At 37.8% G+C, this 22,865-nt stretch overlaps 1 protein-coding gene across 1 annotated transcript in view; it reads right to left on the bottom strand.

The window, feature by feature from the left end:
• Positions 1 to 22,865, bottom strand: part of LOC119646570 — an 86,417-nt gene that overhangs the window by 5,774 nt on the left and 57,778 nt on the right. Inside the window, exons 3-4 of the mRNA XM_038047061.1 lie at positions 10,837 to 10,949; positions 10,282 to 10,554 (exon numbers count right to left, since the gene is read on the bottom strand). Of these exons, the coding sequence (XP_037902989.1) occupies positions 10,282 to 10,554; positions 10,837 to 10,949 (386 nt within the window). The remainder of the gene's footprint in view (positions 1 to 10,281; positions 10,555 to 10,836; positions 10,950 to 22,865) is intronic.

Raw genomic sequence — 22,865 nt, 5'->3', positions numbered from 1 at the left:
GTAAAACTGTTTCATGGAAATCCATTAGACAATCTGAAAACCTCCTATTCAAAAATTACCGTGAGCAGTCGTTACCCACTTCGCCACTTTCAGCATATTACTGAAACGAGATAGGAGACAAAAAATGGCCCGCCTATGGGTTTACCAGCCAAGATACCAGTAATCTTCTCAGCAATGTTCTCCTCACATCTTGACCAACCTCCCTCGATTCATTGAACGATTTCCCCCAAATTTTTTTTATGGTATTCACAATCCCCACTCTGTTAAGGCAATAACACCTGAATGATGATGAAATCACTGCACGTGATCGAACCAATAAGTGTTAAGTGACTGTATTCTGACCACCCAGTGACCCATCAAATTCTTATGTCCGTTTCTGAATAACGTACGCCTTAGTTCGCTTTTATTGGCCTATTCTTCTCTTCTTAAAACATTTTATCTACGACCCTATTGGCAAGGGTTGTTCGATGGCGACAGACGGGAGATTTTCTGCTGGGGAATGTGTTTCATCTACATACTAAGTCGCATTTTGTTATGTGGAAAACTTTTTCTATCCGAGTACCTGGTTAGCTATGTTCTCTACCAAAGTTTGCTAAACACTCGATTTCGCAAGCCAGCTTGACAGTCTTCTCAGATTTGGCCTTGTAGATTTCCTACAAGCTCATTTCATATCTAGAATGAAAGTTATCTAATTGATTCATTACTTGGGGAATAAACTTCATCAGAATGTTGGCTTCAAAACTGAACCAGACATTCTTTTCGAACACATATTTACATCAGTTTTTTTAGCCAGTACCATATTCAACTGAGTAAAACATAGCAATGTGCTTAGTTTCCTACGGATTTCGTCCATCACCAACAATTATAAGGGTTATATCAACAGAGATTTCCGGTATAGTGGAAATTGATGTTTTTTATTCAAAAGGTGGAATTAAGATGTAATAGGTGCATGGCCTTGGTGACCGTAACAACAACGGTGAAAGGTTTGTAGATTCCTGCAACTTTCGCAGACTCATCATCTGCGGCATACTGTTTGGCAGAGGCCTGCAATAAGGTCAGTTGGGTTTCGACTGATCGGCAAAATTTAACATTTAATCAGACCGACTTTATTGCGAACTTCAATAGGTTTAGGAGGTATTTTCTGAATACGCATAACAAAGCAGGTGTTGAGATATACCTCGCAAAGAATCATGCTCCGATAGCCGCCTACCGAAGGGGCGAGGGTTCGGGGGAGACAACAGCCTTGGCTTTGGAGTTCAATACAGGCCATAGGCCATCGTCGCGACCCGGTTGCTATTTAGGAAGTAGGAAGGGAGGACTTTCGTGGCATGTAAGTGACACACACTTTAAACCACCCGCCTGAGAATATTGACGAGCTCCTGGCCGCCAACCAAAAAGGTCTTTGTCTCTGGTTTCAACCATTGATCAAAAGGACGTTACAAGACCCAGATGGCTTTGGAATCATAGAGATAGACTGTTGAAGGTGCGAAACTAAACCCTCTGTTGATGACTGCAAGTGAGGGTGAGCGCAACCAGCCTCTCAGCTTCTCAGCAAATACTGGGAGGATTTAATGCAGATTACCCGTAACCAACAGCTATGGAGCTTATGTGTGGTCAACGCGCTTTAATGTTACACATTCATCTAGACTAGGCTGCGGAAGTAGGAAATCGCTGTGGATTAATAAAAAAAAAGAGAACACTAAACAATATTATATCATTATACAATAACGACTACAAGACCAAAGCATCCGTACTTCTAAGTGTTAACACTTCATCAGGGCCTTAAAAATGACTCAGCTAAGTTCTTTTAGGAGATTCTCTAACCTTTCAAGGAACATCCTGCAGCCACACCGATTCTGTTTGGCTATTTTAAAGAAATCAAATTTCATTTTGCATAGCAGTACCAAGTTTGGGTGCTCATTATAATTTTGAATTAAAAATATAAATTCAAAGCGAAGATTAGGACTTACTAATATTGCAAAGGATATGTGCACTACATTTTCGTACTTGGATGAAAATTACTGCAGCTTACGAAGGCTGTCCAAAAGTAATGATAATAGTCGCAAACAGAAAATCGGATTCGGTAAGGTTGTTACAATGCATACCATCGCGCACTGCATTCTTTTGGCCATCTATCGCTGCAGTTTCCAAACGATCGATACACAGATTGAACGTGTCTGACAGTTTGATTTTTGTCTGTTTCTTGAAATAAAATTTTACCTATGGGGCCGAAAGTTCAACACAAATAAGGATGTGGTAAAAACTGTTTAGGCGCAACGTAAGGAGGTTGCAGAAGATGGCTTAAAATTTGTATTGTAAAAGCGGCAGGAACGATGACAAAAGAGTATAGCAATTAACGGCGTTTACTTTGGAAAAGAACATGTTTATTTAGTAGATCAAATAACTACTCCTTTTGTAAAGTATTTTCATCATTTCTTTTTGAACCTGTAACAGACCACCCCACTTACCTTCACCCACTTCAAACCATTTTCTGTTACCCAATCAAAGGACTAACAGGGAACAAATTGTTCAGGCATTGTTGGCAAAGTATCTTGACCATATTCAAGGAGTTTTACAAAATCCATTCAACCGAAAGTTAGTTTGCAACCTCAATTGTATGTCATTTCACTCTGCTTTCATATTCTACATTTTTCCATTTACGGAATGCTGGCATTGTCCTCGTTAATATGAATTCTTCTCCATAGTCATAAGAAACAAGTGCAATCGAGTATACATAGCAGTATTCTTGAGAAATCGTCAATTACACTTGAAAATCCAATTAAATGACGACATAATGAAATAGTCAGGAGGCAAAAAATGTGAAAAGTACTTTACTTTAACTGAACCATACCAAACTGGAAAGCAAATCGATAATGGTAGACTGGCACAGTGGAGTATTGCCTTAATGATCCTGGAGTCCGTGGATAGCAGGGAAAGCAAAAATCGAAGAAAATCAGATTTATTATATTTCCATCTTAGATTGTTCAAGAAATAGGCTCACGAAAGCATAAACTGAATTCGCTAATGAATGTGCCTGCCAAGGACTGGAATTCGATGGAGTCTAGGAATGGTACAAAAAAATCATAAAATTTCTGGATTGTTTGGTTGTTGTGTTGTCGAACATCGGGGGTAAAGAAATTAATTGGAACGTCCTTACATAGTGAAATCAAGCGATAATATTAATATGCATCGAATCACTATGGCACTAATCTGTAATTAGAGAGCTGCTTCATCACTCCCTCTAAACGGATATTCCGATTTTTTGCATCCAAGGTAGACACCGGTTCTGAATTTCCACTCTAGTTAGTTCCCGATTCTCACCTCTAAATAAATCAACATTTTCCAACATTCACAACGTTTTCTGTGACCCCCTCAAACAATGCCATATGAATGTTGACAAATAACATGTTGTTATAAACCACATCATTATCGAACATTTTTGGAATTACATTGTAGCCTGCTATAACGTGAGCATGCATATGTGCGATGTGATTTGATTCCATCTAATCAGGTTCTATCCGAAACCGCCTAATTATCAGCCACACTAATGCGATGAATACAGGGCATAGCACCTATGCAGCCAGAAAGATTCAATGGACAATAATCTGAAATAATGAAAATGGATGTAATGAAAAGTCTCGCCTAATTCAATTGACATGATGTGTAAGCAATTCCTGTAATTTTAACGAAATGTTCATCAAATAAAATGGATGTGCAAGTTAGGGGATTATGGGTGACAAAGTACATTTTAAATACATATACAAATATAAGGTATCCTTTCGGGGTTCAATTTTGATCATTAACCGAAGTTTCAAACTACAATTTAACTTTCTTCGTCCTCACAAATACAGCCAGCAAGATTGTATCTTTTGAAAAATGGTTCCCCTCTTTGAAGGTTGCGAAGCCGAGCAGAAATTATTTAAAAAATAGGAAACCTCTTTTCAAGCGCTACCCTCCCCTATATTGTAAATTAAATAAAATTCCACTCAGCCAGGACATTACCACGGAATCCCTGAAGAATGATAAAAACTGGTAGCAGCTAAATGAATGTGAACCGTCTCTCGGATATACACATAACCCCCACACATATGTATCTATGTCTGCGAAAATTTAACCCAAACAACAAAATAATTAGTCTGTCCCAAATTAATCTGTCAATTGTTCTTTAGCGAAACAATTAAACGGAAAATATCGAGCATGGTTTAATGAGTGCTATCTTTGATTGGCCTTCAGGGTGCTATTGGTTTTGAATGCAGGAGCGCAGTACCGTGGGATGAATGGTTTCCCGTCGAAGTGATGGAAATGTGTCTTTCGTATTACGTATTTATCACAATTATAAATGGTGAATATACCAAGATATTTTCTAGCAACTGCAAGTGTCAGAATTTTATCATTCTGTTCGGGATATCTCGCGTAAAAGCCAATCTTTGCTCTACAAGGACAACAGTTTGCTAGGAAGTGTTGACTTGTCTCAGAATAATGAGGGGTGCTAAAAAAAGCATGCAGAAACAAGGTGCCACTCTAGCAGTTACTAACATCGGATCTTGAACCAGATCCCTTCCTTTACCATGTGGAGAGTATTATTGATTTTAAGTGCACCATCTGGGAGATGGGATGAGAGTATGCCAAGTTTGTAAAGACACGACCTATAAAAGCTTTTTCCAAACCATATGAAATACCGTCGGAGAAGAAACTGCGAGCGGTTTTGTACCTCTTTGATCAAGTACTCTATAGACGACATGCGAAAGCATTGCATTCAATTCAGAGGGTTATTCCTAGCCGGTTATTTAAAATTTCACCTCGAACGGGAAAATTTACCTGCAGCTATATGTAGGTTCCCAAAGCCTTTAAGGAAGAAAAGAGACATCACTGCTACTCCTAATGCACTGTACGGAGTAAGACGGCTACATTCAATTAACCTCCCTTAGGTAGCTTAGGTGCTCAGAGATGGCGACGAGGTAAACGGGGCAGCAACTTTATCGGTTAAATTTACACCAAGTGCCCAGGAAGGATCCCCATTTGGGGTTTACGCTTTGAGTTGCGCTGTACAACTCAAGTGCCGTACCCCTCAGTTCAGTAGAGACTTTTTTTTAGGTATTACATCAACTAATATGAACTGGTACCGTGGGGTTGGCATATCGGGGTACTGATTGTGGTCTCAAAATCAATTCGATATGGCGGGTACTCATGTAAAACCACCAAAAAATAACCTCCTAGAAAGGTATACGGGAAGGATCACTAGTGGATACAAAAATAACTTCGCAACTGTGTGGTCTACTATTCTCAGCAAAACAAGTGCTTGTAAAATGCTGGGAATTTAACATTGATATGCAACAGATATAGATAAAGAGTATGGATTACAACATATTAAATAACATAATGCATGGCTCGCAAATTTCACCCAAACTAATACGAATGAGGAAACTAGGCAACAAATAATCCCATAAAAGATTCAAAGAGAGTTGACACAAAGCTTCAGCGGAAATTCCGGTTTAAAGCAAGGAAGCGGTCTGACTCCTACTCTCTTCAATACAGTTTTGGAGCATGTGTTCTGGAGAATTCCCATCAACACATAAAGGATATTATTAGTAAACTCAACCAAGCTAGTAGCATAGGCGTATGATATAACCATTATAGCATACTCAATTCCCGGAACCAAAGCAACTTTTCTAAATTTGAAGTTTGCAGAGATGAAAACCAACCGAAACCAACGAGGCATGTGGGCAATGCAAGAATCCCGGCCGCTGAAGGATGAAGAGCAAAGACAAAAGAAAGGCTTGAGACGACAGCAGGTCACTGTTAGAATTTGACATTTGAAGCCAAACGGACTGAGATTTTTGTAAGCAATGTATTCTGGAGGCCAAGAATCGAGTTAGGCAGTTGCACTGATAAACCAAATTAAATTCAAGTATCCAGGAAACTGAAAGATTAAGTGTCTTTTCAGTTTAAATAAATTTTTACTGCTAATAATCCTTAACGCGACAACCCAATTGGGTTCGGGACTTGAAGCGTGTTAGAGTACTTTATTTAAGAATATGATGGTACACCACATGATAACAGTGCAGGCAATCTGGTGAGAATTATGTTCGCAAGTGATAAATCTTTGCAACGCAGTTAATCTTGATCGATTCTTATTCCATGACACCTTATTCTAGGCAGTCAAGTGACAGTGAGACTGACCGAATGAAGGTGTCCTATTTAACATATGGAGAAACTAAAACGTTGATTGTGCTACGGGCTGCCTCCCTGAGTCAACACTGTATTCTGTTTCATCTAGCCTACAAAACCCTGTTTTTATTTCCATTGCAGAGATGCTACTGTGAGTGCTTAGTCTTAATCAGTGGAAGGCCTTCTTTCGGGAGATTTACACTATGATAGTAGCATTAAGACAGTTCCCTGAAGATAGATTTGCTTGGTATTATAATATTTATAATATTTGAGCATTTACAGACTGCTTTTTCATAGATATGTCTTCATAATGTAGATGGAATCAAACCGTTTCTACATCTAATTTTCGTCAGTACCCACTTCAGTGCGGAGCATACGGAGGCAGACTAGAGCAATAAAACGTAATGTATAATGTAACGTACGTTAATTTTATGCTAATCAATTTATGCTAATTTTCAAATTTCACTTTAAATAGTTAAGTCATTTGATTTGTCCTTTAAATTGGTCAGTTTTCATTAGTCCAAACTCAAGTTACACCGAGCTAATAAGGTAACCTTCTTAAAACAGTTTTTCTTCTAAAATTTTTCGATTTTTCGACTACTTCATAATAGCAGAATACTAATACAGAAGTGGAGAGGGCGGGATATCAGTAGCATCGGCAGTCGGTAAAGCGGAAAGATCAAACATTAATTGTTCACATCTTCTATATGCTATTGTTCGATATCGTTCCCTGGCCTCTGCTCAGTCAAGCAATCGCATTCTCAAATTTTCTGGAAATCTAGAGAACCGGGCATTATATCATTCGCATCATCAATTGAATCTCTCCCCCCCTCCCAATTTGTTTAGACGTTTTCCAGGCGGCCGTCACCATACTATCGAATGCTTCGAAAACTGTTGAGACTGAGATCAATCATTTGTTAGTCGGTAGAGCAAGCTGAGAAACATCGTGCTTGTTCCCGTGATGTTTTATTGCAAGTTTTGCTTCTGGTTCTTGCAATGGCTGATCCTCATTTAAATTGCTTGACCATAACGTTTTGTTCACTGCTTGGGAAAACTAAAGCGAGAATTCTTCACAGATGAGTATGTCCAAGTATTTGCGTGCATTTTCCTTTTCTGAAAAGACTAACAGGTGAATGGCAACCTCATTCTGTACATCCTTGGATGAGCTGTGCTGACGAAAATGAGGAGAAAGCTCATAGGATTATCCGGGAGATCGATAACTATTATTATATTATATTATTATTATATTTCACTGAGTCAAACTGTTAACCAGACTGTCCATCTGGAAGCTTTAAAAGAGTTCGTCATGAGGAACTACACTCAACCTAAGCCTTCGCGATTTTTTCGTTGCCTCAATAAAGCGAGTTTTACCGTGAAAAAGAAAATATCGGAAGAGCATAATAGAATCTGAGTGTAATTACGCGGTATTTCTAGCGATTAATTATTTGAAATAATAAAAACTAGCGGATAGAAAAATCAAGTTTTTATTATTTCACATAATAGAATGTTTTTCGTAATGAAATAGAAATTCTGGCAATAATGTAGAGTAGTTTCGAAAGGATTGAAATATACTTTCCTAAAAATCAAGTCAATAATTTCTGAAAAATCCAGTTCCTTTTGGCAACCCCGTCACTTATTAATGCGGAATCCAAACGCTAGTAAGAAATATAAAAACAAAGGTAGGTAGGTCAAGTGAAGATGTAGCTTCTCAACTAAGAATTTATGTATCTGTCATTTCAACTTTTCTATAATTCTATTTATACGAAGTAAATGTACTTACGCTACGAATCTTATGGTCGTATATAGAATTGTGTACTATGTTACGGTTGATCAGAAAACAATTTTGCTGAAACGAAGGTTGCAATTGCATTCTCAAGGAAAATTAACTATCATTTTCTGTCGAAAACCAAGTGACAAGCATTATGATATGTTAAGAGATTTTTCTGATCCTTCAATAGCCCAGATGGCGATGTCAGTTTTCTTGACCATTATATCACCAATAATTAATTTCGCATAGGTCGCTTTAGGTATTACATCAAGATGGCGATATATTTTATTCGCCAACCACCAATCTCCCTTTAATAGCTTACATTTCTTCGCACTATATGGTTACAACCACGATACAGTTCAATAGCTACCAAAAACAAACGCTCTCAAGATTGAGTTTGAATGGGAATCACTAAGGATATTTCATTTCTTTGGCTAACAATTTTATTTCGGTTTCGTCATTTAGATACGGTTCAACTTTAGTGCCAGTTCTCGTAACTGATTTCCGAGAACCACCCCCACCAGACTTCTCCCTTGAGACTACATTCCGTAGCAAGAGGAGCAAAGGGGATCATTCCCACGATCACCCCTGTAGCCAGTACCGAGTTTGTGGCATAGGCAGACGCCACTCACAAAATTCTCCATCCCTAAACTTGGACAAGGAGTTCACCACAGGTATCAACCCTTTCCTCCGTGCCAGAACAACTTGCTTCGCTCCCATATGGAGTTGTCTCCTAGTAAATACAGGGTCCCGGCATTGGCAAGTAGCCCACTTCAATTTTGTATATGGGGAAACCATCTTACAATGACAAAAGAAAACTAACTCTTGAAATGTGGTATTTGCGGGAATAAGATAAAACGTTTAGTCAAAAAAAATAACATGTATCCTTGAATTCCTTTTTCAGAACCAGGGAGTATATTTTTCATAAAAAGATCCTGATGGAGTCGGTCAATATTATGACAGGACACAATAAACTAAGTGGTGACAGTTGCGAGTTGTGTAATTGTATTGTTTAAGGTGCTGGTCATAGACCTATAAGAAAGCAACATTTGGAACAAGTCTGTTAGTAAAAAATCAGCCCCAATTAGACCGTAGAGAGGTCAAGCTAAGAAAAGGTCATTGGGAATTTTTGCTGCTTTTTTCCATAGAAATATTTGTAGAAGCTTTCAATCTTTAAAAAGAAGTCATAAGATTGAACAAAAATAAATATTATAATTATGCAATGATTATTAATTAACCTTCACCACAACAACCAACATTTACCTCTATTTTCCCTCAATATATGGGAGTGAGACCGAAAACCGAAAGTGCTTAGGAAGTATCATAGAATCCACTATCCCTGACATAGCCTGCCCTAACCATCAGTTAGAAGTGTTTTTGCATGCCTTATAAAAGTAGTAAATATAGTTGGATAGAATCAATAGAATCAAAAACTGGGGACGGCTACAAAGAATTAAAATGGAGGTGAATATTCAAAAAACTACGACTATGCTAAGCATCTAAAACATGTATCTACTGTATCTAAAATCAACTTTCTTCATTCCAATCGCAAGCTCAAGAAATGATGCAAAATATATTTAAATTTTTGGTCTTTTATTTTATTGATATCAATCAAAAAATTCAACAGTAATATATGTATGCAAAAAAAGAAAAGAAAAGAATATTTAAAATTTCTTAAAACTGAACATTTCACTCAGCTGTAAGATTCTTACTCATGCAGAGATTATAAGTGTTACTGTAAATTTTTGAATATCTTAGAACAAAGCATAAACTCAATGGAGTTCTGTACAATTTTTCGTAATTATTTATGATTTATCTTATTTTCTCCACGGATTTACAGAGACAAAACATCGAAATAAAGTCGAGGAGCCATTTTTGCGCAAACAACGTATACTCAAGTATCCTTCTGTGTATTTTGCATTTGCAATTGAAGTCGTTATAAATTTAAATTTCGCAAATTGAATCTTGATATTCGAAATCGAATAATGTGGGAAAGCTTATCCACTTTAGAAAATCAGTTGCATTAACTATAATTGTCATTGAGGCTTCAGCAAAAATATATTTACAAGGCGGAAAGAGACAGAGAAAACAGAAACTAAAAAAGCGAAATGCATTCAAAATAATTTTCGAAGATTTTTTTTAGGGAAATTCAGCGAATTTTGTTATGTTTTCATGCTTCTAATAATTACGAATGATATTAATGCAACTGAAGCGTAGTTTACTTAGTCTAATTTAAATGGGAAAATTCATTCTCAAATATCTCATAAAATAGTTTTCAAGACGTAAAATTAGTATTTGGAAGCAACAGCATTAAAGAGAGTTTTGTTAATGTTTTAGAAGATTCAGTAGGCACGGTTGTTGTTAGATGAGCTGTTAAGATCCTTTACCTCCGATGCACTGTAACCGTCGACCTCATTGTCAAGTGGCTCACGATCCTTAGTTTCTTGAGTTGAGTCCTCTGGTGGATTGGTTCGTCCTCCTTCAGTGCTGGTTGAGTAAGTTTCTCCTTCTTCTAATGGTCGAACGTTGACAACGCGAACCTTGTAAATTGCATTACCATCTTCATCGGTTTTGGTGTAAACGGTGTCGTTTATTTCAACCCGATGTCCATCAATGACCTAAAAATATTGAGAGTTAGAAGTATGATTCTAGTAAACTATGTATGACAAAGTTGTGTTTGGGCTCAGGTGACTATCTGAAGATATGTGATTCCAATACTTGAACAACACTCTTTTTCTCAAAAGACAATATTCACAAAAGTCAATTGTCCTTTGTCCAAAAAAAGGATGTCAATAGGTCGAAAATGAACAAGCGAAAATTAAATCTTTCGGAAACTTTTTGTCCCCAAAGGGCGTTTAAGGAGTTGATTATTAAATACTGAACCTCATATAAATTCATACCTTTACAACTGATGTTGAATTGCCCTTCGATGGGTCCAACTCGCCGATATTCAATGTTGGAATGCTATTAAACCAGCCACCGAAAACACGTTCACGGAATCGCCTCATAAAATCTGAAACACATAAAAGAAACAGTTGAATAAGATGAAATTAAAATCAATCAGTGAAATCGACTCGAAAATAGACAAGTACAGTAAGAAAATTTTTACAATAACTCTCCCTCGCAGGCTGTGTCGCTAATCTTAGGGGACGGAATACAAGAATATTCTAAATATCTCGCCATAAAGTACAAGTGAGATTTTGCTATCAGCTATTGTCTTTCTCATCAGACTCCTGGGAGGAAAAATGGAAGTACAGTGTTTGTTCAAAAATATCCTTACGTTTTAAGGTAATAGAAATTCCACAATTTTGAAGCTAGTAGGAATGCACGCGATACAAATAATTGTTGACTTGGAAATCTAGTCTGGACCATATCCTCCAAGCTAGCCCCAATCAACCAATTAAGGATAAACTCTCAATAGGAGTGAAATATAAACTCCCGTTGCCAATAAATGTATCTTCAATAATGTTTGTAATACGGAAATTTGTGAAGATATTAAGGTCAGTATGAAATACTAAAGAAAAGATATCACAATCACAGGGCATAGTTTCATTACTGAATGAAAAGGATAATCATCCAATATCCGTGCATTCGTATAGTCGTGCGACGTTAATTTGTAGAGGTTGACGTGACCAGATTGATCGAAGTTTTCTAAAAGGGGTTGTACTTGCAGTTATAATAATGCCCCCCTCTGTCAAAATTGATGAAACTAAAACTACTTTGAAAGAAATTGGTAATTTGTGAAAACTATGCTGTTCGTCTCTTTATTTAATTCAAATGTTTATTTCTGGTTAACAAAAAAATTCCAGGTCGACCAGAATCACCCTCTTACCCTAAATCTTTCATTAAATCTGGCCGGGTCTTAGAGGAGAATCAAGATATACACATTAACTCAGCAATTGCAGATGCTCTATAGAAACAGGAAGACCAGCCTAAAATACTTCATTTAGAAATTATCGCTCATAGAGATTATGCTCTTCTTTCCCGATATATTGTCTTTCAGGACAGCCAACCATTTCTTTTTCTTAGCTTTTGTGCGATTGGTTTGAATTGGGAAGATCTAGCTTATGAATTTGATTTCAAACCTAGCATGTTATCGGCCATCAACTTCGCCTGGTAATTTTCAAAGTGGCGACCCCGAGTTCAAAAGGAGAATTGACAGATTCAAGGTAAATAGAAAAGCATTGACAACGAGAACGCCGAGAAGAAGCAACATGCCTGCAGGCCCGTGTATGACTGCGACCGCGGTAAACTGCGTCCCAGTATTTCCGGATTTCAATCTCTAGGTGCCCGAAATATGGTACGAAATAGTGGTACACTTTGTGAGGTATAGGACCCACTACAGTTTGGAATTGCTGGTTTCTTTATCTCAGCTACCACTGCTTCCGAATTCAAATTCCAAGTTTTCCTTTTTTACGATTGATCTATTCATCACTTTCAGTACTTTACCATCTCTCAAGCGCAACTAAAACCAGCTTACATGCATACTTTATTTCATCTTTTCGTTGCTCTATATTTTTCTATTTCCGTTGTACCGCCACAACAGCAATATTTCCGAGTCATGGCAATGTTACCACCGTCGAATAGCACCGAAGTCTGTGACGCAATTTTAGAGTTGGTGACAGATATCTCAAAGAGACATTTACGCGAACAATTAATAAAGCAGTTGAGTGCCAGCCAAGACAGGAAAACAAGGCAGCTTATGGAGAGCACTTCTATGGGTGAAGAAACTCCCCAGTTCCCCCACTGTAGCTGACAAGGTATACGCCGCGCTTCCTTTGGCACTAAGTGTTGCGGAAGCAATATAAGGCATGCGAATATCCTTTCCTTCAGCAGCAGAAACGCCCTTAATGCAGCTAGGTCACCAGCTCACCACACGCAGAGCTGCAAGCGAAGATACGCATAGTTAAACGACAGATTCACTACGAGAATTCATCCAGAAGGACATCTCGAGGTTCTCCGTCGAGTTCAAGTACACAGTAAAGCTCAAAAAAAAAAACCAACATCAAATGCACGAAATCGTGTAATTGAATTTCAGAAAATGTGAATGGCCCGTTTCATCCCTTTCACGACCCCTGCCTAAGTCTGTCCGAAATACGGAAACATGGTTGCCCGCGCTCCAAAACCCAAGGACCATACAAAAGAAAACGTTCTAGGACAAACAGGTGAAGTCAACAGCATTAGCGACCACAAACTCCGGAACTATCAGTGGCAATATCTCAACAACCGATTCCACACAGCACATTGCAAATGAATCTACAAACAGTGTTCGTTGTTCTTTGAGTTTGCTAGACAGTGCTCCCGCGGTAATGACCGGCGAGTCCATTAGCAAAATCGATAAACGCGGACCTTCTTACCCGATGGCCAACGATATTGAAGTAAACCCGATCTCGAACCACACCAGCAAAACCATCACAACAATACACACTCCCGGGATAGACATCCCGAAAACTGGCCAAACTCCCCTGCAACAACTTGCAGTGGCAAACCCAACGAAACCCAATAGATGAGTTAGATTTGCTGATTGTTAGCAGTCAGGATCTCGGTAGTTTGTACACCACCAGCAGATCAAGAATAACACCACCACAAATACTCAGCTGGCGTCACGGCGCAGCCAGCTTATCGTAATTTTCTTGCACTCAATCACTAACAACGAAGTACTGTGGCGGTGCTAATTACTTCCAGACACTTGCCTGGAATTAGTACTTTTAATGAACTTTCTTTCCTAGAGGATTAAGTAGAGCAGTCACTGGGTAGAAAGGACAGTCTGAAGCACAGCTTCACTTTGGAGACCCCACAATGAGGAGCAGGATCGATATCGGTTTTTAATAAATAAATGAAAAGTACACGATTTTCTACTATCAACCTGGTAACCCTCAAAATTTGTTCCAGAAAGGCCACCCGCAAAGTCAATAGAGTCTGTCCAGGAACTTTATCCAGGAGTGATATTTTGAGGGAATTAGCAATTGTTTTTAGGGTTGCATGGTAAAATTTGGAAAGGATTTAAATTCGAAAAAGGAATTGGCCGAGTTGCATTCTATGCATTATGCCTAATATTTCTCTTCGTGGTAGGTGATGTTCTCCAAGCTGCCCAGGATGGAGGACGTGTAGAGGAGGGCATCATTCTCCAATCACCTTAACTGCGATAGTAATATGTACTTCCTCTCGCATATAGTCTAGAATCTAAAAGCTATTAAGAAAAAGAATTTGTATAACGCCTTTCCTTTAGAGGAGCTGAGCAGTTCAAGTTCAGTTACGAGACGGTGACTATTGCTGAGCTAATAAATGGTCTCGCGTTTAAATCTACCCCCAACAAAGAAATCAGGGAGTATCGAATTACATGATAGGTCCTGCATGGAGTAAGCCGATAAAAGCGTATAAGTGTACCAATTGAAGTATACCAACATGTGCACGACTTGAACCGAAAGAGAGGACTTCTAAGATTATCCAAGAGAATCGGCGCGGCAACAGAAGCGAGAATTGATCTAACTAAACTCTTTTGATATGTATTTAGTCATTTGCGAGAGAGAACTGGAAAGTAGCTTTAATAGGGACAAATCTGTATCTTATGCTACTGACTAAAATAGAGACAGGGCAAGGTACGGGTTTCGTACTTAGAGAGTTAATCGAAGAAATGCTTTGGTATATTAATTGTATGAAGATTTGAAAATGATTTCGAAGAATGTTTTTATCAAACTACATACGAAGTAGTCCTCTCAATTTCTACAAATTGGAATGGGTTTGAAATTGACGAAAATCCTAAAAAAGATAAATTATTCCTCTTAGCCATATCGTCACCACGCGTAGGTCAGTCTTGAGTCAGTGGATCAGCAAAATGCCACTTACCGTATTATTCAAAACAGAAACCATTAAGTATCGGTCCTAAAATCACCCTTGTTGTAATTTAACAAACCTATAGTATGCGCCGATATACCAAGGAGAAACTGTCAATTCCTTATAAAAACTCTTTCTGTAGTAGAATTTCAAACCACACTGTCACTAGCAACAACATAATCGAACCAAGTAAGCTGGCAAGAACGTTACAACAAAATAACAAATGGAACCAATTCGAATGCTTAATGGAATCTCATCAAACGATGCGAATTACTTTCAGCGACATTTAACACAAAAAGTACCATCAGGACAATAGCTCGTTTGCTTCTAGACGAAAGGAGCGATAGTGATGATGGCGAGCAGAGCAAAAAAGGACAAGGATATTCAGCAATAGTAGCAAGAAGGAGCGTTCCCGGCCATAATAGAAAACACCATGATGTGCGCTCTTACTCACCGGCCGTCCAGGACATCATCATCTATCTATTCATTTTAACAATTGTGCAGAGCAGATTTCATGGATACTGGGGAATATTCTGAAATACATAACCGAAGGCCGGAAATAATGAAATTTTCCGGAACAGATGCTTCTAAGCGCCCAGGTGATTTTGAGGTTTAAGCCCAGCGAGACTTCATGTAATGGTATCAATGACGCGAACAAATGATTGGAGATTTCAGTCTGTTTTTCAGGAGGAATTACAGCACTATCTGATAATATGGGCATGTAGAAGCAGCTCAGGATGTCATCAAAAAAGCATTCAAATATAGTATATACTAGAGAAAGTTAAAAGCTGTGGGTATTCACACAGATAAACAAAAAGAATGCAGCAATCGCTGCTTGGTAAGTTCAGTCATAGGGGCTGCCTTTGCCATGATTACAACATTTATGGGATAGTCCATAAAAAGTAATTCCGCTTCGCGAAATTTGTATAGTATCTTTATCTATACAATGCATTCATATACACTAACAAGTAGAAGGGAAAGTCAAGAATGAAAGCTAACACTGGAGCAGTATTTATTATTTCTACCCACATATGTAACTATTTCCTGTTACGAAAAAATAACAGTTTTCGTATCACTTAAAATTCTAGTAATCATGTTGGTTTACAGTATTTCTTTGCTTATGAAACTTGTGTGCATGTAGATATACGACTAAGGTGGAAAGCAATAAGGTACCTTGTGCCAATAATAGACAATTTCAGGTAAAAGACCACTACATCGAAAAAGAGAACAAAAATAAATCTCCTAAGTAAAGATTGATAATAGTATATGCTTTAAAGACTCTCGAACCCAAAGGCGTAGCTTTTAGTCGAATTGGTTGATACACCTGTATATAGGTGTAAATTATCACATATTCCTTTTTTTTTTAATTTAATAATTCGCACAGAATGTGTCGAATTCAAATACAACAAGTCTTACAGTTTCTAAAATAAAGATGTAGGATCAGAAAGGAAACTTGAAAATATTTATATTACTTTGAAAAGTAGAACATGCTAAGGATGACGTCTATAAAAAGAGCGTCAACACGTTACATAAGGTTGTAGATTTGTAAAGAATCAGATGAACAAATCAGCACTGTATCCTCTGAATGAAGTTGTTCACAGCCGAGCGATATAAGGTGTTCCTTCAAATAAAGTGGAGTCTAAGTACGGGGGAAAGGTCTTAAAAAATGGCTACACCAAAATTAAACAATTAGGAATACCGCAAGCTGGACGCATCGGGTATAAAGGTTCTGTGTCCACGGTGTGTGCAACACTTTTTATAATTATACCTAATATTATCACTTACACTGATATCACATTTTGTACTTCCAGAATAAACTTAAGGGGTTTTTGGGTAAAGTTCTAAAATATATTAATATACTATTATTAACTTTATTTGAGCAGATATCGTAATGAGATTAACTTTTAAGCCTAGATTTTGTACAGAGGTCCCACCATGAATCTTTTTAGATTTTTGCAGTTGGAAAACGATGACGACCCGTCTCACTTTTTGAAGCACACATTGTAAGTTCTCATTCACCAGTGTTTCACCCTATCTCAGAAATACGATCATTTCGAAAAGGGCTAACTGAGCCTACCCCATATCACGACATTCTGGGCCAAAAATGTTGCTACCTCTTTTCGCTTATATGAAGAGCCGCTTTTAAATCGAATACAGAATGATCCTCCCCATTGCCTGAGTAGTGGTCAATAGACCACATATTTTCACTAAATTTCGTGACGATAGCTCCAGCCGTTGCGGAGTAAATCTCGCGTGACCGACAGACAGACAGACAGTCAGATAGTCAGATCGATAGACGCATAGATGAACAGACGGACAGACGGGGCGGGCATTCAGCATTTCCACCTGCTCACCAAATTCCATGTCAATCGGTATACCCCTTTATGAGGAAAGTGGGTGTGTGGACCGATTTTAATAAGGTTTTCTTTTACAAACAGTGAGTGCTTCTAGAAAATTTCAATGAGAAAAATATTGTTATTTATAATCGTATAGCTGTATATTTCCAGATTTCTAGACATCCAAGGCATCCAAGACTCCTTACACCTCATGAGGAACACCAAAAAATCAGAGAACTATGATTACTCGCTTACGCCCACGCATGAGAAGAATTGAATCCAAAACCATTTAAGAAAGCTTTTTAATGACATGTTTGAAGAAATATTCGGTTGTTTATAAAACTCTATTCCTTGTTCTTTAGCCATTGTTCAGTTTGGGAGTAAACTCGTCCAGATCGAGTTAATCACTTCTCTCTTCGAGTAAGTTGTTATCAGCGTGACCGTAGCATCAAAGACGGCGGTGTGCTTTGCGTTAGTGGCCAGCCAGCATTCGAAAGCGCACAAAGTGGAAAGGCAGCATAAAATAGGTTACTGATTCTTTGAAAAAAATATAGATAACTAGTACACACAGCGCCTCGTTTGGGATTCCTCTTCCTCTGAGATTTTATGGGTTTTGCATGTCTGATTCAGAATTTTTCGAACCAATTTTAGTACTTTTCAAACTAAATTTCAAATTTTTCCAAACCAGTTTTAGTACTTTTCAAACTAACTTCAGATTTTTCAAAATCCATTTCAGACTTCTCAATTTCAGATTCAGACTTTTCCTTTTCTAGCTCAGAATTGATGGGAAACTTAAATTTTCTTAAAAAATCCCGGCCCCATCCTTATTCAATGGTAAAAAATTAGTATGAAACTGTATAGTAAAATATTGAAACTGAATGGGAGATGGAAAAGTCTGAATTTGAAATGAAAAATTGTGAAATCGATTTGGAAAAATCTGAATTCAATTTGGAAAGTTCTGAAATTGTACTTGTCTGAATTTGAAATGAAAAGTTGCGACATCGATTTGGAAAAATTTGAATTCAATTTGGAAAGTTCTGAAATTGGTTTTAAAAATTCTGAATTTGACATATATATATTTCCATAAAGCGCATCATATTTTCTCATCAAATTATGTAATATAAGTACTGGTTTCTACCAAATACATAAATGCCACGCTATTCACTGCACTCGAGTGAACACTCCTTTAATGGGAGTTTTACCAATTGTTCCTCGCCTTATCCTCCGAGATTTCATAATTATTAATTGCAGCCTATCTGCAAAACTTGAAAGGATTGCAAGAGCAAGAGCAAGAGCTATATATTTAGCTAACTAGTAGTTATACGGTGGCTTTGTTTCCAGCTACGAGGTGTGGAAATTCATTGGGCATAATAAGATTTACAATCACAGTGAAATGCTTCTTTCATACCGTAGATTACTCGCCGACATGGATGAAAGGTCTAACCCCATCGATCTTAATAGGACTTTTAAAAGATTTACAATTATTTGGCAGTTTATTGCAAAGCCATGAGCCGGAGTAATTCTTATAAACTCTATTCTCCTAATAAGCGGGAAATTCCCAATTTTCAAGGCAAAAGCTATATGTTACAAAAGGCAGACTACGGAATTTTGCAGTTTTAGAATACCCGTGGTCCGACAATTGTTAGTGCGGGATTATGTTACACGATGAATATCTTCTGAGATATGCTTTTCTTTTCTGATGAGGCATATTTTCACTCCAGTGTGTATAAAAATAAGCAAAATGTGCTCCTCTCATATCACGACCATTTCTTAGGTGGTTTACCTCTCTGAGAAGATACCTAAACTGGCCCAATGAATGACGTGAATTCGACAGTGTATTGCAACTGTCCTCATTATTTCGATATGAGGCTTACGTTGCCAGAATACCAGTCAATATGCTTCAAAAAGTCCATTAAAACTGCTGAAAGCGGGTGCAACAACGGGAAGGACGAGATTTCCAGATACCCTGAAACCATTCTAAATTTTCAATATTGTATTTTTCGAATAAAATACAACTTGCGAAGTTTTGAGATTAAATTATTCACGCCTTTTCTAGGAAAGCAAATTTTGCACTTCACCCTATACTTTATAAGCCTCTAAATACAAATTCTGTCTACTTTCTGCCTGTTCTTGTTCATAAGTATGTCTCCAATAATTCAAAAGTAAACTTTTTAACCCTGCTTGGCAATCATAACGATTATAATATCACATGCTGGTATGCTCAGTCCTTGATGAAGGACAAACAGAGCCCCCTCTTTGCTTTGGGCAAGCTTTTGGTAAGAGCCAAACGATTCAGGTATGAAAGGTTTTGTTTGTTTCTCATGTTAGTATATTTGAGTGTAGAACTATCCCATTTATACGTAGCGCACAGTGTACATACATCTATATTTAGCATGCCAAGCAACTCACTTTAATGTATAATGTATAATAATATTTAGTGTTTTAGCAGTAAACACGGAAAAGACAATTCTGAGCTACTGGAACTTTATTAGTAATAGAACGACTTCGGCCAAACTTGGGAGTATCATGCTTTATAATATAATCTATAATGCTTGCATCTCTAAGATAAACTTAAGGGGGGTTTCTAGACGATTTCCCCAAAAACATACTAATATACTATTATTAACTTAATTTGAATAGATATAGATATGAAGAGTATTTTGGGGCATGGGCACCGTATAGAGGCAGCTACATGATTTTCCTTCAGATTTTTCGGTTCAGCAGTTTCCGAGAATGGGTCCGTTAAAAAACTCATGACTTTCGACATCCCATACTCCCCGCCTTTGCATCAATGACAAAATTAAAACCGGTTTTGAAAAATGCTAATCGAGACCTTTCATTTGATACCCAACATGGGTTGTGTTCGGTGAAAACTCGTATGGAGACCCCGCCCCCTTCCCTTAAACTCAACGTAGAGAAATGTCACTTACTGCATGTGTAGGCGTTCACAGTTCACACCTTTTCACCACCTGTTGTGTTAACCGGTAAAGCCGGACGGACACACATACATTAAATTGATTTTAATAACGTCTTGTTTTACAAACAAAACCTTAAAAATCCAAAACTTCTCCCTTATTCGATATAATGGTTGTTTTTCCTCAGATAAATTTATGGTTTTCAGCACCCAGATAAATTAAAAACTTGGGCAAGATAAGAAATATGCACATGCTTATAATAAGTGAAAACTAAGTACGAATGCACTTTTCCTCAAATTCCAAGTCGGATTGGAAGTTGGGGGTGGTTTCACTTCACTTCAATTGGTAAAAACACCCTTAGACAATTATAATTTCTGAAACATATAACAGCATCTGTAGCAAAAGTTGAGAAATTACTTGGCTAGAGAGGAAGGCAGAAGGGAAAATATACATTGAAGTCATTAACATGATGAAGTGTTCCCTTGATTTTCCATAATTCTGAATCTAGGTAACATTTCCAATTGATGGCTGAAACATTAAGTGCTATTGCCAAATAAGCGAACGTAAAGCAAATAACTAAACAAAATATTGCTGATGAAGGACATAAATAACTGCAACTAGGACAACTAAATTTTCCAAGCTAATTTCCCATTGTACATGCAAAAAAGTCCAATTAAATTACTCAGTTTGTCGTCACGTTGACTCTACCTCGTGTACCCGGCCATAATAGCAATAATTTTTCACCCTAGCATTTTCCAATGTTCAGTAATACCGAACCACCAGCAACTGCATGGCATAAACAATTTCTCGAATTTCTCGTAATAAAAATAGAATGCTGATTCAGATGCAAATAATAAATTGTCGCTGTACGGCAAGCAGAAATTCAATCATCGCCATATTGCAATTCCGTTGGCGAATAAACAAAACCAGCAAAGTTCAGTATCGCGGACTCGAGCGGGAGTCATTTGATTTCATTAATTTACAATCTATCATGAAAAACGCTCAGGAACGTATGGTGAAAAAAGACGTAGATGAGATGAAAAATTAAATTGATTTCCAAGTTAAATACAGCCACCGACGACGACAGTCGAGCGTAGTCTGCATGCAAATAATAATAATTATTGGGAAGGTATACCATATCAAAATTGTTTTTCTCTGGTTAAGTACGTTACGTAACATTTATTTGAAACTTCACCGGATGAGGTGCGGATGTATATGGGGAGGTAATTCTCGTTCCACCTCGTTGGCAGATGTTGTTTATTGAGAGCTATTAATCAGGCCCGTATGTATTTTAACTACGCTTGATTTTACTGAAATGCACGAGGGATACTCGGGTGTTTTTTAATTGAACTCTTTCACAACTCTTATTTCTCAAAAATGCATAAAGTAGGGAAATTTCAATACATCCTACCCATTATTTGTGTTTATTTTTGCATATGTTGCAAGTGACGTGTATAATTTGAGAATTGCAGTGAAAGCATAGGTTTTCTCCTAGACTATCGGCCACTCATAAATAACGTTGAAGTTTTTATCCCACTATAATTTTAAAACAGCTATTGTAGCTATTGTATTTTCTATTCAAAGGCGTCCACCTCACAGCTCAATCGTGCACTATAATGGTACAGAGTACGGCTATTTACCCCCAGCCGAGGACCCCGTTCTCTGACCAAGATCTTCATGCAAGCGTTTACTAACTCTCAATTCTATGTTTAGTCTGCATTTCATTTCAGATCCAGGATCAGTGACAATATTTGTCCGCTTAGCCGCGGGAGGTGAAATTCAAGTATCCTTTTCCTGGTGGTAAATAGCGTCAGCCATTCTAGTAAGATTTGCGCCGAATCGCATCTTGCAACCGGCCGGTATACTGGCATATATCCCTGACACCAATATGTAGCACCAAAAAGTCGGCATACGCCACCACTTTCATCCCGCTCATGCCCAGTATTTATAGAACTTCATCCATTACTATCAACTAGAGTTATCTCTCCGGTATAGCGACTCACAGCTCTCGCCAAGTGGCTACCGGCCAGATTAGATTGGAAAACCCTTGTTCTCAGCATAGATAATATCCATTATGTAAGACACGTCTCTAATCCTTTTCTATGTAGAACCTTTTTGATAGATTTAGTGCTTACGATGTTGATTACTCCCTTTATATACAGGAAAGTGGCTAAGGTATGTTGCTTGTAGTATAACCGTGTGATTAACTTTTCTGCAGATTTGCTTTTGAGATACGCGTTTTAAAATTTGAAGAAGAGCGACCACTCCATGATTGTCCGTTGATGTCTTGACCAGGCTCAGAGATCTTCAACACAAAAGAAATGAAACTGATTGTCTGAGAGGACGAGTGTTGCTGGCTGTACTGGCCACTTGACATTCGGTTGCAAATGAAGGTAATTCCTTTAGATTTTACAATGATCAGAGAATTCTTATAGACAAGCGGCTTAGAAGTAACAGACTAGACAGAGGCAGTGACTATAAGTGAACGGAGAGAAAAAGAAGTTCCCAAAATAAAAACGGGAGAACATAATCATAATCTCAAAACCATCAAAACCATCAATAAAATATCTTAGGGCAGTAATAGACGATAAACTAAAATTCAAAAACCATCGCTTTACAGCGAACGAAAACCAGGAAAGGACAATCACGTATTATACAGAATACTAAACCAAAGCGACCAAGAAAGTTACAGCTACCTAGAATTGTTATTTCCATGTTGGTTGTATCCGGCACCCATCTTGGCTTAAACAGTCGGCAGTCCGCCTCACACAAGGATATTAGCAGCGGAATACTTCCGCATTAACTTACAAGATGACATTGGACGTCACAGTGTGTGGGGTGGCG

Source organism: Hermetia illucens, chromosome 1 (genome assembly GCF_905115235.1).
Source record: "Hermetia illucens chromosome 1, iHerIll2.2.curated.20191125, whole genome shotgun sequence".
NCBI classification, from domain to species: Eukaryota; Metazoa; Arthropoda; class Insecta; order Diptera; family Stratiomyidae; genus Hermetia; species Hermetia illucens.
This window is presented reverse-complemented; position numbering and strand designations above follow the sequence as displayed.